The sequence below is a fragment of the Coregonus clupeaformis genome, chromosome 24, assembly GCF_020615455.1.
Source record: "Coregonus clupeaformis isolate EN_2021a chromosome 24, ASM2061545v1, whole genome shotgun sequence".
NCBI classification, from domain to species: Eukaryota; Metazoa; Chordata; class Actinopteri; order Salmoniformes; family Salmonidae; genus Coregonus; species Coregonus clupeaformis.
Window position 1 is genome coordinate 34,423,003 of NC_059215.1, and position 16,565 is coordinate 34,439,567.

At 44.8% G+C, this 16,565-nt stretch overlaps 1 protein-coding gene across 1 annotated transcript; it reads right to left on the minus strand.

Annotated features, from left to right (window-relative positions):
* Positions 1-2,655: 2,655 nt before the first annotated feature.
* On the minus strand, positions 2,656-16,221 carry LOC121537469 (stathmin-3). Its single transcript, XM_041845092.2, has 5 exons — positions 16,052-16,221; positions 5,448-5,546; positions 5,063-5,256; positions 3,347-3,538; positions 2,656-3,151 (listed from the first exon to the last, which is right to left on the minus strand). Exons 1-5 carry the CDS (start codon positions 16,068-16,070, stop codon positions 3,092-3,094), a joined length of 564 nt encoding a protein of 187 aa, XP_041701026.1. The 5' UTR covers positions 16,071-16,221; the 3' UTR covers positions 2,656-3,091.
* Positions 16,222-16,565: the final 344 nt, after the last annotated feature.

Here is a 16,565-nt window from a genome sequence, read left to right on the forward strand (position 1 = left end):
ATTTCAGAGCAAAAACCGTAGTTGTCAGTAGAGCTCCGAGACAGGATTGTGTCGAGGCACAGATCTGGGGAAGGGTACCCAAAACATTTCTGCAGCATTGAAGGTCCCCAAGAACACAGTGGCCTCCATCATTCTTAAATGGAATAAGTTTGGAACCACCAAGACTCTTCCTAGAGCTGGCCGCCCGGCCAAACTGAGCAATCGGGGGAGAAGGGCCTTGGTCAGGGAGGTGACCAAGAACCCGATGGTCACTCTGACAGAGCTCCAGAGTTCCTCTGTGGAGATGGGAGAACCTTCCAGAAGGACAACCATCTCTGCAGCACTCCACCAATCAGGCCTTTATGGTATAGCGGCCAGACGGAAGCCACTCCTCAGTAAAAGGCACATGACAGCCCGCTTGGAGTTTGCCAAAAGGCATCTAAAGGACTCTCAGACCATGAGAAACAAGTTTATCTGGTCTGATGAAACCAAGATTGAACTCTTGAATGCCAAGCGTCACGTCTGGAAGTAACCTGGCACCATCCCTACGGTGAAGCATGGTGGTGGCAGCATCATGCTGTGGGGTTGTTTTTCAGTGGCAGGGACTGGGAGACTAGTCAGGATTGAGGGAAAGATGAACGGCGCAAAGTACAGAGAGATCCTTGATGAAAACATGCTCCAGAGTGCTCAGGACCTCAGACTGGGGCAAAGGTTCACCTTCCAACAGGACAACGACCCTAAGCACACAGCCAAGACAACGCAGGAGTGGCTTTTGGACAAGTCTCTGAATGTCCTTGAGTGGCCCAGACAGAGCCCGGACTTGAACCCGATCGAATATCTCTGGAGAGACCTGAAAATAGCTGTGCAGCGACACTCCCCATCCAACCTGACAGAGATTGAGAGGATTTGCAGAGAAGAATGGGAGAAACTCCCCAAATCCAGGTGTGCCAAGCTTGTAGCGTCATATCCAAGAAGACTCGAGGCTGTAATCGCTGCCAAAGGAGCTTCAACAAAGTGCTGAGTAAAGGGTCTGAATTCTTATGTAAATGAAATATTTCCGTTTTTTATTTGTAATAAATTCGCAAACATTTCTAAAAACCTGTTTTTGCTTTGTCATTATGGGGTATTGTGTGTAGATAAGGATGAAAATAGATTTAATCAATTTTAGAATAAGGCTGTAATGTAACAAAATGTGGAAAAAATCAATGGGTCTGAATACTTTCCAAATGCACTGAATGTGGAAGGGACATGAACAATGTATCATTATGGGTAGGCTACAAAGTTCTCTAATGAAATTATGGATCCCATGAAATCATCATGGGGTCATGTGGATAGAAGATGACTAGGTACTGGTAGGCTACTGCCTGTATATAGCCATGTTATTGTTATTCGTTATTCAGTGTGTATTTATTCCTCATGTCACTATTTATATTTATATTTTCTATATTTTTCCTCCCACCATGATGGCATGTATTGTGGCATGCCTGACTGCATGTTTATGCTATATTTAGCACCAACTTGAAAACAAAGCCTAAATGTTGAGAATGTGACAGCAGAGATATTGATAACTAACCACGAATGATAACTATGAATAGGTTTCTCCTATTCATCTGGGGTAACAAAAGTGCTCGCTATCACTAGCTAGGTTTACATCCAACCTTTTTATGCGAGTAAAGTACATGTCGGATAAAAAATGTCCTGACAGGACTGATTGAAACAGAGTTGTCCAAATGTCGACTAAACAAAATATTCTAGACAAGGTGAGATTTTTTGTGTCTGTAAAATTCATTATACGAGAAATGCCGGTGAAAATGCTTATGCGCAAATATTGTTACGATAACCGTCATATCGAAGTTAATTTGGAGTCACGCGATGACATGTTGTGTGGTCCTCCAACTACGACTCGTCCGGAGAGCATGCAGTTTTTTAAGGTACAGATTAAATAAATTATGATGAACTTCACAGGGGGTGGTGAAAGTGCGAAGTGATGAGCTTGATGCTCCTTTCCCACAGGGTGGTGAAAGTACAAGATGGTGGATGAGTTTTCTGCTCCTTTCCAATAAATATCTAGGGTCTTATTTTGGTGACATGATAATCGATGCTTGGCTGCCGTTTGAAAAATAAAAAATAATATCGCTCTTTTGTCCAGCGGCAGGGAAATATTATGTTTATGCATATTATAATCTCATAATGTAGGCTATAGGCTTCGTGCGCGCAAGCGGCTAACCAACAGTGCACAGAAAACGCTGTTGACCAGAGCGCACTTGCCAATACCAGAGTGGGCACACTCGCTATATAACGCAAAACATTTTTTGTGATAAATCCATCAGTAGAGTTCAAAATGTGATGGAATCCCATTTAACATGTATTTTTTATTCGGTACATGGGAATTTAACCGCAAAATGTATTTTTATGTGCATTATGTCATCACGCATTGTCTGCAACAAGTCAATTAGATGGAAAAACATCTCTGGTGTGAAAATGCGCATATTGTTTTTATGCAGATTTTTGAATATTCCCATGAAAATCTGTCGCCAATTGAATGTAAACCTAGCTATTTGTTTAAACAAAAAATTGACTATAGTAGACTTTCAGCTGCATTTGAGTTATTCTACTATGCTGATCATGTGGACAGAAGATGTATTTTGTCTTACACCCAAAATAATATTGACAACATCCAGTACACTTGCATTTTATTAGTCCATTACACAGTTAGATCAAGACAGACTCCCCTTCAACAATCCATGCCATTTATGTAAAAAGCGATGCATGTCAGTGTTTGTGTTTATATGCGTGCGTCAGTGTGTGAATTGTATGTATGTTTGTGTCTGTGCATGTGTGTGTGGGCGTGCTCAGCACATTTGAAATTCCAGCCATTAGAATTTATTCCAACCATTTAGAAATGTGAAAATCTACTGTTTGAAATGCTGGTGGTGTTGATGTTTTAGTGAGAGAAAGAAAAACGTTATACTGTAGGGATGTGTAGAGAGATGAAGAACTATGACAGTTGTGATATCTTGCAGGTAAGCTTGTTCCCCTATTGAATGACAGATGAGATTGCAGTATGTAGAGCAAAAGCTGGGAAATGGGAATTCCTTTCAGTAAAGCCTTCTTAACCAGAAAGGTCTGCTTGCAGCTCCTTGTTCCTGCGCACTTCTGCTGCATGCATCTCCTAGGAAAAACCATAAACACCACAAAGAGAAATCTGTCAAGATGCATGTGACAGGTTATGTTGTCTACTGCCTAGAAATATGTCAGAGTACTTAGCTAGTTCTGTTCTGAGCATAGATATTTATTTCTCTGCGGAAGAAAAGGTGGGGTGTCAGACTTAGAGATAGAGAGGAGAGAAAACAAAACAGGTCCTCACCTTCTCACGGAGCCGCTGCTTCAGTGAGTTCAGGTATGCCTCCCGGTTCGCTTTCTTCGCCTCCATTTTAGAGTTGAGCTTCTCTTCCGCCATCTTGCTGAAGTTGTTGTTCTCTTCCATGGCCTTGTGCAGCACCTCCTTCTCGTGCTCCCTGCGCTCAGCCAAATGCCTCAGCACCTGAGCCTCCTGGGACTGGGGAGCAGAGAGAAAAAGTGCAGTCTTTTGAAGCACAGATAGTCTATGAGGAACTTATTTTGTTAGCAGTGTATATTTACTGAAAATGAATGTCAGTGTACGGCAGTAGTACGCTAACCCAATGCTAACTTTTATGCCTTTCCGTAACCCTAACCCTTACCCTAACCTCACTTAAATTAACCTAACTCTTGTCCCTTAACCTAACCTTGACCCTAACCATAACCAATTTCTATCCCTTTGCCAAAGTGTTTGTTCGCTGGTTAAATATCCACTTCCTATTATGTTGTTGGAAAGGCTGATGATTAAATAATTTCCCCAATATTAGGGAATTTAATCCAAACGCTAATGAGTTGCCTGATCATTGATTGTCAAAGGATTCAACCAGATTTTGCAACTGAAATTTGGATTTCTGTTTTCACTGCTTGTCTCACCCCCAGACTTCCACAGACACATTTCCCTCCTCCCTATGGTATATTCCAGCAGCGATGACAGGCCCTCCCCATTCATGACTATTCCTTCCCTCAGGGAACCCAGTGACAGGTCTGGCTGGGTCTGTCTGATACGCAGCCACTAAGCATTGAAGCAGTTGTCACCCAACAACGATAATTAGTCTTCAGTTTTTCTATTTAAGTGGAAATGCAAGGTAGAAAAAGGCTCACAGAAAACCCAGGAAATCCCCCTAACTGAACTAGGATGATGAAGCAATGGGTTGCTAGTTATTTATGTCTGAAATGTCGGATATCTGTCTCCTTTTCAAGGTTGTGTTCATTAGGGCATGCTACAGAAAACATTTTGAAAAGTGTTTTCAATGGAAAAAGATAATAGGTATTTCTTATTGGACAAGTCCAGGTAATTTCTCCCTGTTTCAGTCCGCTTTCTTCCATTTGGTGCCTAATGAACACAACCAAGCTCATTCATGTGTGACAGCTCTGGCATTTCAGTAGAGGGTCTGGATGTCTAGAGAGAGACTGGAATTTGTTACCCCATCTCATTCATCTTTCCTTACTGCTTCTTCGCCTCCTTCTCTCCATTGAGTGATTATCTTTTCTTCATTTCACCTAATCTCCTGTTTCCGTCTCTCCTTTCGTCTCTCCTCAGCAAAGTCAATATCCCTTTACCTCACCAGCTTTTTGTCTCTCTCCTCCTCCCTCTTTTCCTCCCTCCTTTCCCTCCCTCTGTCTTCCTTCCCTTCCTTCCTCTTCTCTTACCTTCCTCTCAGCAAACAATTAACATACTTCACATGTTTTTGTCCTCTTCCTTCATACACTTGCATCAGTCATCCACTCTTACCATCCTACTCTCCTCAGCAACCTCCATGAACTCTATGAACCTGACCTCCTCACCCCCCCTCTTCTCACTTCCTTCTCTTGCACTCTCCTTCCCCTCTGTTCCCATCTCTTACCTTCCGCCTGTCCTCAGCAACCTCCATGAACTTCTATCTCACCTGCTTGTTCCCCTACTCTCTCCCCATCCTCCCTTTTCTTACTCCCTCCCTCCTTTCCCTCCATCTTCTTCTCTTACCTTCCTCCTCTCCTCAGCGGCCTCCAGCCTCTTCTGCAGCTCATCCAGGGAGATGTCCCTCTTGGGGGGCGAGGTCAGGGCTGGGGGAGAGGCCAGGGGACTGGGCCTGTCTGGGGACAGGTCGGTGGGGGACTTCAGGATCACCTCAAAGGACTGGCCCGACAGTCGCTTGTTGATGGGCTTCACCTCCAGGTCTATTGAGAGAGACAAGACAAATAAGACACAAAATGGCTGTTGTGCATTACCCCAGATGGGTGGGTGCTACACATTGGTGGTAGATAGGATGAATTACCGGCCATACAATGTAAAGTGTTTTGAGACTAAGAAAAAAGAAAAACCAAAATACAACATTCACATTATTAAACAAAGCACACTTTGGGCTGACCTCCAAATTGGTAGTTGGTGGTGGGGTATGATGTCTGGGGGTATAGGCAGGAGCAGATGAGAGACATCATGGACATCTCCTTGATCTTCTCTGTGTAGGCTTTAAGGAACAAAGAAACAAAGAGAGCGAGAGTCGTAAGATATTCGAAGGGTAAAATAATAGTCATATTTCTTTGCCATATTCCTTTGTGACCATGGCAACCATGGCCCCAGGTTTTTAGGAGGAAATGTTGTTAAGAAGGTTAGTATTACAGCTGGGATGAGATTGAAGGTGTGTCTGCTATAAAAACGTGAGAGTGCAGTAATGGCACTTTCACTGCATATTGAGTTAGAGACTATTGCATTACCTGCCAACTGGACTGGTTTTATAATTTCCGCACTTTGGCAGAGTCTTGTGTGTGTGTGTGTGAGAGAGAGAGTGTCAGTGTGCTTGGTGCTACCCATACTGTACAATCGATCATTCTAATAAAAATGTCCCCCAATGCATGGTTATGTAAATCCAATAACCAGGATTGGATTACCGAACGGACACGCAGGACATTTGCTTTAAAACTGCAAAATTCTCTCTCAGCCTCAATGCAAAATGTACAGTGCATTCGGAAAGTATTCAGACCGCTTGACTTTTTCCACATTTTGTTACGTTACAGCCTTATTCTAAAATTGATAAAATTGCTTGTTTTCCTCATCAATCTACACACAATACCCCATAATGACAAAGCAAAAACAGGTTTTTATTTTTTGCTGCAAATGTATTAAAAATAAAAAATATCACATTTACATAAGTATTCAGACCCTTTACTCAGTACTTTGTTGAAGCAAATTTTTACATTTTAGTCATTTAGCAGACGCTCTTATCCAGAGCGACTTACAATTAGTGAGTGCATACATTTTCCATACTGGCCCCCCGTGGGAATCGTACCCACAACCCTGGCGTTGCAAGCGCCATGCTCTACCAACTGAGCTACAGGATGCCTTTGGCAGTGATTACAGCTTTGAGTCTTCTTGGGTATGACGCTACAAGCTTGGCACACCTGCATTTGGGGAGTTTCTCCCATTCTTCTCTGCAGATCCTCTCAAGCTCTGTCAGGTTGGATGGGGAGCGTCGCTGCACAGCTATTTTCAGGTCTCTCCAGAGATATTCGATCGGGTTCAAATCCGGGCTCTGGCTGGGCCACTCAAGGACATTCAGAGACTTGTCCCGAAGCCACTCCTGCGTTGTCTTGGCTGTGTGCTTAGGGTCGTTGTCCTGTTGCAAGGTGAACCTTCGCCCCAGTCGGAGGTCCTGAGTGCTCTGGAGCAGGTTTTCATCAAGGATGAAAACATCCCCACGGCATGATGCTGCCACCACCATGCTTCACCGTAGGGATGGTGCCAGGTTTCCTCCAGACGTGACGCTTGGCAATAAGGCCAAAGAGTTAAATCTTGGTTTCATCAGACCAGAGAGTCTTGTTTCTCATGGTCTGAGTCCTTTAGGTGCCTTTTGGCAAACTCCAAGCGGGCTGTCATATGCCTTTTACTTAGGAGTGGCTTCCGTCTGGCCTCTCTACCATAAAGGCCTGATTGGTGGAGTGCTGCAGAGATGGTTGTCCTTCTGGAAGGTTCTCCCATCTCCACAGAGGAACTCTGGAGCTCTGTCAGAGTGACCATCGGGTTCTTGGTCACCTCCCTGACCAAGGCCCTTCTCCCCTGATTGCTCAGTTTGGCTGGGCGGCCAGCTCTAGGAAGAGTCTTGGTACCTGACATTTTTTAGTACCTGTAGTAACCTGGTATATTTATGTTGTATTATGTTTACCAATAGATGGCAGTATTGACTCAATGCGGGGTTTGCTTGCCGCTATCCGTAGCCGTTTAAATGTCTGTCCATATAACCGTGCTCGGAAAAAGCCTCAGGTAGTTTACTACAGGTGTCACGATCGTTTTAAGAACCGGACCAAGGCGCAGCGTGATAGGCGTACATATTTTAATGAGTACTTTAACAATAACAACAAAACAACAAAACGATACGTGAAGTCTAAAGGTTAAACACCACCAACCTATACAGATCAAGATCCCACAAATAACTGTGCAAAACAGGCTGCCTAAGTATGGTTCCCAATCAGAGACAACGAGCAACAGCTGCCTCTGATCGGGAACCACCCTGGCCAACATAGATCTAAACGATCTAGAATAAACACATAGAAACTACAACATAGAAACTAACACCCTGGCTCAACATAAAAGAGTCCCCAGAGCCAGGGCATGACAGTACCCCCAAAGGCGCGGACTGCGACCGCACCAACTAAACCCAACAGGGGAGGGGCCGGGTGGGCATTCCGCCTCGGAGGCGGATCCGGCTCCGGGCGTGACCACCACTCTCTCTCTCGCCCTCGTGGTCTGGCCCTGCTGGCCGGAGCTGGACTGAACACCGGTGGAGCAGATTGCTCTGGCTCCGGCGTGGAGCAGCTGACCGGTGCCGGACCAGGCACAGGTGGAACAGGCACGGACCGTGCCGGACTGACGACGCGCACCACTGGCTTGGTGCGGGGAGCGGGAACGGGCCGGACCGGGCTGACGACGCGCACCACTGGCTTGGTGCGGGGAGCAGGAACGGGCCGGACCGGGCTGACGATGCACACCACTGGCTTGGTGCGGGGAGCAGGAACAGGCCGAACCGGGCTGGTGACGCGCACCACTGGCTTGGTGAGGGGAGCAGGAACGGGCCGGGCCGGGCTGGCGACGCGCACCACAGGCTTGGTGCGGGGAGCAGGAACGGGCCGGACCGGGCCCCGTAACCTGGTGGCATCCTCTCCTAGTCCACAAACTCGCCCTGTAGCTACCTCCAGCAGCCCCGTCGTCCATGCCGTGTGCCCCCCCAAAAATATTTATTGGGGTTGCCTCTCGCCTGTCCGACGACGGCACGATTGGCGCCGTACCTCCTCTCTCGCCAGGGCTTTAACTTTTGCCCATGGCCCTTTGCCCGCGAACATGTCCTCCCAAGACCACCATTCGCCCACCTGGGACATCGCCAACTTCTCCAGTTCCTTTCCCGGTGTCTGCTCCTTAACACGCTGCTTGGTCCTTCTTTGGTGGGATCTTCTGTCACGATCGTTGTAAGAACCGGACCAAGGCGCAGCGTGATAGGCGTACATCTTTTAATGAGTGACACCAGGTGCATTCCGGTAATGTTATTCTAAGTTACAATTAAACACTAAAATGTACTTGTCCGGTGTCATCAATCTAAGAAGCATCCTAAGATACTACAGTACCCTTCCCCAGATCTGTGCCTCGACACAATCCTGTCTCGGAGCTCTACGGACAATTCCTTCAACTTCATGGCTTGGTTTTTGCTCTGACATGCACTGTCAACTGTGGGACCTTATATAGACAGGTGTGTGCCTTTCCAAATCATGTCCAATCAATTGAATTTACCACAGGTGGACTCCAATCAAGTTGTAGAAACATCTAAAGGATGATCAATGGAAACAGGATGCTTCTGAGCTCAATTTTGTCTCATGGCAAATGGTCTGAATACTTATTTAAATAAGGTATTTCTGTTTTTTATTTTTAATACATTTGCGAACATTTCTACAAACCTGTTTTCACTTTGTTATTATGGGGTATTGTGTGTAGATTGATGAGGGGAAAAAATAATTCAATAATTTTAGAATAAGGCAAAACATAACAAAATGTGGAAAAAGTCAAGGGGTCTGAATACTTTCCGAATGCACTGTATAGAACAGCAGGAAATTAGCTTTCAAACTGAAACATTTTCTCTCAGCCTCATGGCAAAATGTGAACAATAGCATGAGATGAGCTATAAAACAGCAAATGTTTCTCTCTGACCCATGGCAAAAAGTGTAGAATAGCATTATAAAACTGCAAAACAAATTGGGGGGTCTGGAGGTCAGTTCCCCGGGGCCCCAAATGCGGTAGTCCGGCACTGCCAATAACTCTGGTAAAACCAAACCCAAAGTTAACCCACTAAAGCTTAAGATGGCTAGCTCTGATAAGAGACAGTACTGTGTTCATAAGGCACCAAACGGAGAAAACCCCCCAGACTGAAACAGCGAGGGACTTTCGTTAGCTCATTTTCATTCTAGATTGCAAAATGTTTTACAGCCTTTTCCCTTGCATGCCCTTATGAACACACCCCTAAATACATAGCTGTGACACAAAGCAACTGTTTAGCATTCTGGCCCTCTGGGTGATGAGTCTCTGTTTCAGGTTCACACCCAGATCAGTCAGCAGAGGCGAGGGGGAAGACGCAGCCTACAGATCACAGTTACACTAAATCAATACAGGTCTAATTACTATTGTGTTTGTTAAAGGTCAGTGTTCTCATTATCTATGGGCCAAGAGGTTATCAGCAATGCAGGGGACATGTAGCTTTTAGGCTTGTTTGTCAGGGGAATTCATTTACGATTTCTAGGCTGAAGACAGGGTTTGTCTGGAGGTCGCTGATAGGACACACGTCTCCCGATAGGACACACGTCTCCTGAGTGGCGCAGTGGTCTAAGGCACTGCATCGCAGTGCTAGCTGTGCAACTAGAGATCCTGGTTTGAATCCAGGCTCTGTCGTAGCCGGCCGTGACAGGGAGACACATGGGGCAGCGCACAATTGGCCCAGCGTCATCCATACTAGCCCCCCGTGGGAATCGAACCCACAACCCTGGCGTTGCAAACGCCATGCTCTACCAACTGAGCTACATCCCTGCCGGCCATTCCCTCCCCTACCCTGGACGACGCTGGGCAAATTGTGCGCCTCCCCATGGGTCTTCTGATGATGAAGATACTGTACTTTACCGCTGAGTATGCTCCACTTCCTGTCACTGCTCCACAGCAGCACAGAGACGTATCATGTAATATTAATCTCATCCAAAGCAGTCCCCCACTCCCTCAACCCCTAAGTTTTCACATGGTCCCTCCCTGGCCCCAGTAGGAACCATGCCACTGAATGCAACCACTGAACAAGTGCGGGTTACGTAAGTAGCGTGTGCTCCGCAGTCTGTGTTCAGTGGTGTGCATTCTGCAGTGTGACTTGTTTTATGCTTGGCAGGGTGTGTGAGCCATTGGAGTGCGTTGACCAGCACTCGTCTCAAAGTGCTGCTCAGTTGTGGTGCTTTAAGGAACTCATGCCAACTGACATATTGTATATGAAAGACACCATCTGCTATTGTATTTTACACCAGTGGTTCAAAACCTGGGGTACGTTTACCCCTAGGTGCAAGGAGAGATAATTGGGACGCACTCCATGACTGCCTGTGTGTTGGTCCTGTCTGAAGCATGTCTAGACGATTAGCCCCCAGAAATATGACTTCCTCTTAAAGATCAATGCCTTTTAAGGTGGCTTGCTGCTGCTGAATAGATAAGTAGGATGTGGCCCTCATTGTTGGAGCAGAGATACCGACCTGCTCTAACTCTCATGGGTACATGAGGAAAGTGAGCACAGCACGCACCCTGGAGTTTAAAAAAGTATCCTTTATTCAACATTTTTCAAAGTGCCGTTAATGTTTCAGCCATGTTAGCCTTGCAAACGCATGCAAGGCCCCTTTCCATTGCAGTCGTGTAACACAGTGTCGCAGATTATCAGATCCTTAAATCATATTGATGGGTTCCTGCAATGTTAAACACTGCTTCCACATTTGCAGAGATCTGCTACAAATCTGATTTGTCTCAGATCTCTACTAATTACAATTGGGTGTGATTGATTTCAATGCAAGAGATAATTAAGCATGTGTCTCTAATGTCTGTGTGTAGGTGGACAGCACAATCTGTGCAGTATAGAAATATTGTCCAAATGTGAGAGTCAGAAACTGCTACAACATTTTTCTATGCTCATTAAATTGTGTAACATTTACAGTGTAAATGGCAAAGCAAGAGTGGTCGGAGCATTGTCAAATCTGAAAAGGGAGAGATTCTGTGTTATACCTTTGCTGTCATCCCTGCTCTCGTTGCATAAATCGTTATGTTCTGTGAATATTTTGTAAACATTCTTCCAATGAGCAACTGTACATTTGATGTATTTTGTATCTATTGTATTGTATTTACCCTCATTGTGAAACTGACTGTAAAAGTATATTTATTTTGCAAAAGCATGCTGCTGAGGTGGTGGGAGAGTGAGAAAGGGAGAGAGATAGAGAGAGAGAATGAGAGAATGAGAGAACGAGAGAAGGAGAAGTGTCTGCAGGTGCACGCGCCCCCAGACGTATTTTACTTGGCAGTTTTATTCAGGAAGAAAACTGCGTCCTGCGGTGAGCAGCAGACATCTTATTCTCAGCAGGAGGCCTCCATCCTCCCTTTAAAGTTTAAAGTTGCCCCTAGGTACACTGTAAAGGTCTAGGATCAGTTTGCCCTCCCCAAATGCTAACCTTGGGCATTAGTGGAGGAAATGCAAAACGAACCCCAGACCAGTGTCTAGGGGAAACTTCATCCTAATCCTGAATCCTGCCAGGAAACAGCAGAGGATTGTGGCTGCAGCTATGCACACACCTCTCAGATGCACTCTTAAAGGGGCAGAGCACACAGAAACGTGATTGTCTTGTGTTTTATATATATTTCCACACTATGAGGTTCGAATAATACTGTGAAATTGTGAAAATTATGATAATGCAATTTAGTGTAAGTGCTGTTTGAAAATACCACATGAAATTTCAGCTTGTTTGGCTGGGTGGGCCTGGTGATGTCAAGTTGATAGACCAATAAGAAAGATAGTTTGCCCTCCTGTCTCCCAATAACAGCTTGTTTTCAGGTTACACATCCCTCCCATTAGGCTTCTCCAATTAGGCCCCTCTCTCAGACAACTCCCAGACAGTTCTAGCAAAATACTTGGTGCATTTAGCTAAGAATAATTGTTCTTCTTCTTTTTGACCATTTTAGTTGAAAACAATCACAGTAAGGTACTTAATTGTTACCCAGAAATGATTTGATATTGAGATGAAAACGGCTGCATGGGACCTTTAAAGAGAAGGCACGTTTCCGACCACGAGGCTATGTCGCTAGGGTAATCTCAGTGGCTGGTTTTTGCCTGGTCATGTGCTGAATTATTGAGGAGTGATGTCAACTTCCACCCTCCTCTTCCTCCATCCATTTGTGTGTGTGCGCACATCACACAAATATACACACACAGCTAAAGCCTCACACAGACTCATGCACATCGCACAGACACACAAAGCTAAAACTACACATACACACACATCAGTATACGCACACCTAACACACACCTTTAACGCATACACATATAGTATGCACACACACACACAAACCTCCCTCCTGCTGTGCACACACACGGTCTTCCATGCTGGTGGTTGTGCATTGTACATTATTAAAATGCTATTTTTTAGAAAGGTATCTTTGCTTGGTTTTCTTTGGAATAATAATTTCCTTAGGTCCCCCCAAAAAACATCAGTCTACTCCTGCAGCGGAGAGCCAACAAACCCTTCGACCCCCATAGCATGGCTAACATTGCAGAGGCCAGAGCCCTAAGTGCCTCGGTAGGAAAGGTAGGTTCATCAAAGAAAGTAAGGAAGCTGCTGATATTTACCAAGGTGCTGATTATGTCTATGGAGTGTGGCGCTGAAGGGGTTCAATGGAAGCAAAAAAGTAAATACTCTATGATCTACTACATGAGCCCCCCAAACACACACGCACACACACACACACATGCACACACACACACACACACACACACACACACACACACAAAATAAGTCTATGATGCAACGTAACCCCCATAAACGATTGGATTAATCAACCATTTTCACTGTAAACTAAGAGGAGAAAACTAATCAGACTTTTGGTGACACAATTTCAGGAAAACAATGACTTAAATCCTATTTATTTCACTATATCCCCAATCCTCATAATACTGTGCCAAAAGCCCCCCTTCTACAGTAATACAATACTATCTCCTCCAATAGCACTGCCTGACTAACTCGGTGTCACTTGGGAAATTAAGTAGTTTGAGGCCCTCACATATTTCATGTGCATGCTTCCACATGAAATCTTAATATGATTTCTAATTTGGCTCAGCAGCACCACTCCTCTCTCTCTCTCTCTCTCTCTCTCTCTCTCTCTCTCTCTCTCTCTCTCTCTCTCTCACTCTCCCCCTCCTTCCCTTAAGCTTGTTACCCTGGCAGCCTCTGCAGAATTGTTTATCACTCTATTTCCAGATCTGTCCATCCTAATCTATTTTTCTCTCTTCTTTGTAAACACTTGCCTTTCTTGCTTCAGAATATTTATTTTCAATCTCTCTTTTGTCTCTCCTCACAGGGGATTAGGTACAACTTTAAAAGAACAGACTTTGATCAAAACGAGCTAGCATGTAGCGACGTACCACTGTTGGGAACCCAGCAGACACAGAACACCCAGTAGCAGAGAACACCATAGGGGGTTCACCTACTTTCTAGACCACTTAAGAAACAGGTAGGATACACAAGCTGTGATCACTCCCCCAAACATTCCGATGGAAGGTTCCAATAAAATACCTTGTTCACTTCCCATCAACATTATGGATCCCTTTGTTATGGGTCTGGAACTTTCTGGATAGGCAGGGTATGTAGGGTGTAAGCAAACATATGATTATAGCTCCACATAGGCCAGCTAGTCGGCTATATTGCTTAACCCTTTTTAATATTTTTAGATCTCTGAAGGAGAATCAACTAGGACAGAGGGGAAGGGGGTGAATAATCAGAATGGAATTGATTGGAACAGAGCGCAAAGGTCAAAGTAGTTCAATTTTGACAGGAAGGGCGAGCTTGTTCTTTCACCTCCCTCTCCTGATTTTCCCAACCCTCTTCCAGCCAGACTGAGACAATGGCAGAGACAACAAACAAGGACTGACCCTCTAACAGTTAGTCTTGGGTTAGGTTTAAATGTACATTATCTCAATCTGTCCACCAAAAGTGCAACAGTAAAACCATGGTACAAAATAATATAAATTAAGTAATACATTTGAGAGAATCCTTTTTACAGTAGGCTTTCAGTGAAGAATGGGCATAACCTGTATTCCTGTAAAACAACTGAACACATGGACTGCTGTTGTATACTCCCCTGATTCTATCTGTTGCTAAGGGTGTGGCCGCTACTGCTCAGCACTGAGCTATTGATCCACAGCAACACACACACACACACACACACACACACACACACACCGTCATGATATAGGCCACCTCTACCAGGAAGAGGGGTGACAAAGTGTTTAAGCTGCAGAATTTAGACATCACACTGGTGTCCAGGCGTCTTTTTTTGTGGCTTTTTATATTAGTCCCAATTCTCTCTCTCTCTCTCTCTCTCTCTCTCTCTCTCTCTCTCTCTCTCTCTCTCTCTCTCTCGCTCATTCTCTCCCCAACTGTCTAGGGTGGAGGCCCTAGAGGCTTCTCTCTCTCCTCTCTTTCTCTCTCTCTTTCTACCAGCTGAGCTCTAGTGAGCAGGGTGCTACTGCTGGCCCTAGTGGCTTATGTCTGGTGTCTGTCTGCAGTCAGTACACATGTGACATTGACTAATAGGACTAGGCCAGGTACAACACACCTGACAACCTTTTACATGACATAGACATAAACCATCCAGATTTTATACCATCTAAGAATGTAAGATATTTTTTCTTTGTTTATCTAGGGGAATGGAAAACGGTGTGTTTTGTGTGTGTGTGTGTGTGTGTGGTTAACCAATATTACTGCTGAAGACTAAATATTTAGTGGTTTGGTTCCTGTTTTGTTCTATGAAAACCCCACTACTACTCCTGTGTGTCCTTTAGAGGACAGTTTGTTTGGTTTACTACAATAACTTTTGTATGTGTATAATAACATTACCAGCTTATCCAAAAATGGGATGAATTACTTGTCATTCGGTGCATAGCTGTCTCTCGCTCTCTAGCTCTCTCTCTCACCCCCCTCCCACACACACACACACAATGCAATTATAATAAGACATGTTCAAACTTTGGATGAACATTTACACTCATCTTTAAGTAAGTTGCAAGCAAGAGAACCCATGACCAAAACGTTACCTCCCCACATCAGTAGCCTATGCAGCAATTGTATTGCCACAATTGGCCAAATCTATATCATTGCACGTTTTTATTATCTATGTCTCCACTGACTCTTTTGCTTACTTTTTTTTAAATAGCTGGATAAGCCTTTCAGTTGTGAGCTTTGATTGGTGCCCATGGGATGCATCCATCAAAGTCTATTCATTTCCACAAATCAATGTTGATCAGAAATGTCTTACTGTATGTCATATTGGGGATCTTACATTCTTAGAAATTATGCAAGTTATACTGTAAAACATAACTCGCGCTAATCGACATTGTGAAAAAAGGAGTGGTCTCATCTGCATCAGGACCAGTAACCGTTTGTCAATATCACAAAGACCATCGTTTATACAACGTTTGAAATATTCCATCAAACGTATTACTGTTTGAGTGTATATTTAGCGTTATTTCTAGCCTAACGTTTAGCCAATAGGTAGGCTAGCTGACTCTATATGGTAGCCTTGTCTGTAACATATAGTGAGTGCATCCACACGGGTTGCTACTGGTCACCGAGACAGGTCGCACCTCGAGCCATCACCAAATCTACAATAATGCACTGGACTATGCTTGAAATAATAGAGCTTTTCCCCGACTCTTACCTGATACTGTGCTCGCCATGGTAACTGACGGGAAAGGCGATGAGGGAGAACAAATGGTTGTGTATCCGTGTTAGTGTGGAAGCTGTCCGCTGCTGCGTTAATGAACAATGAACGCACTCTAGTCAGATCTAACAGGCTGCGGTCTGTCAAGAGGAGGGGTGATGGAGGGAGGCGGAGGCGTGAGCGCTCGAAGACACACACGTGGGGTGGATATAAGGATGGACAGAGGCAGATGGATGTGTGTATAGGATTATTATCTAAGACTAGGAGGAAATGGTAGCCTTCCCTTTTGTCACCTTAAGAGGCATGGGCATAGGTGTGACTGAAGGACACCCCTTCAGCACCATGGACAGTGCTACCCACCACCAAGCCTATATGTTGTCTATTATCGCGTATTCAAATGGAGAGTTGTTTGCAACTGCTTGTAAATCTGTCAAATGTCATTGTCTCTGCGTTCACACTCCTAAAAGCTGTCTTTCTCTCTCCACAAACCAAGTTGCATAACCCAAGCTGC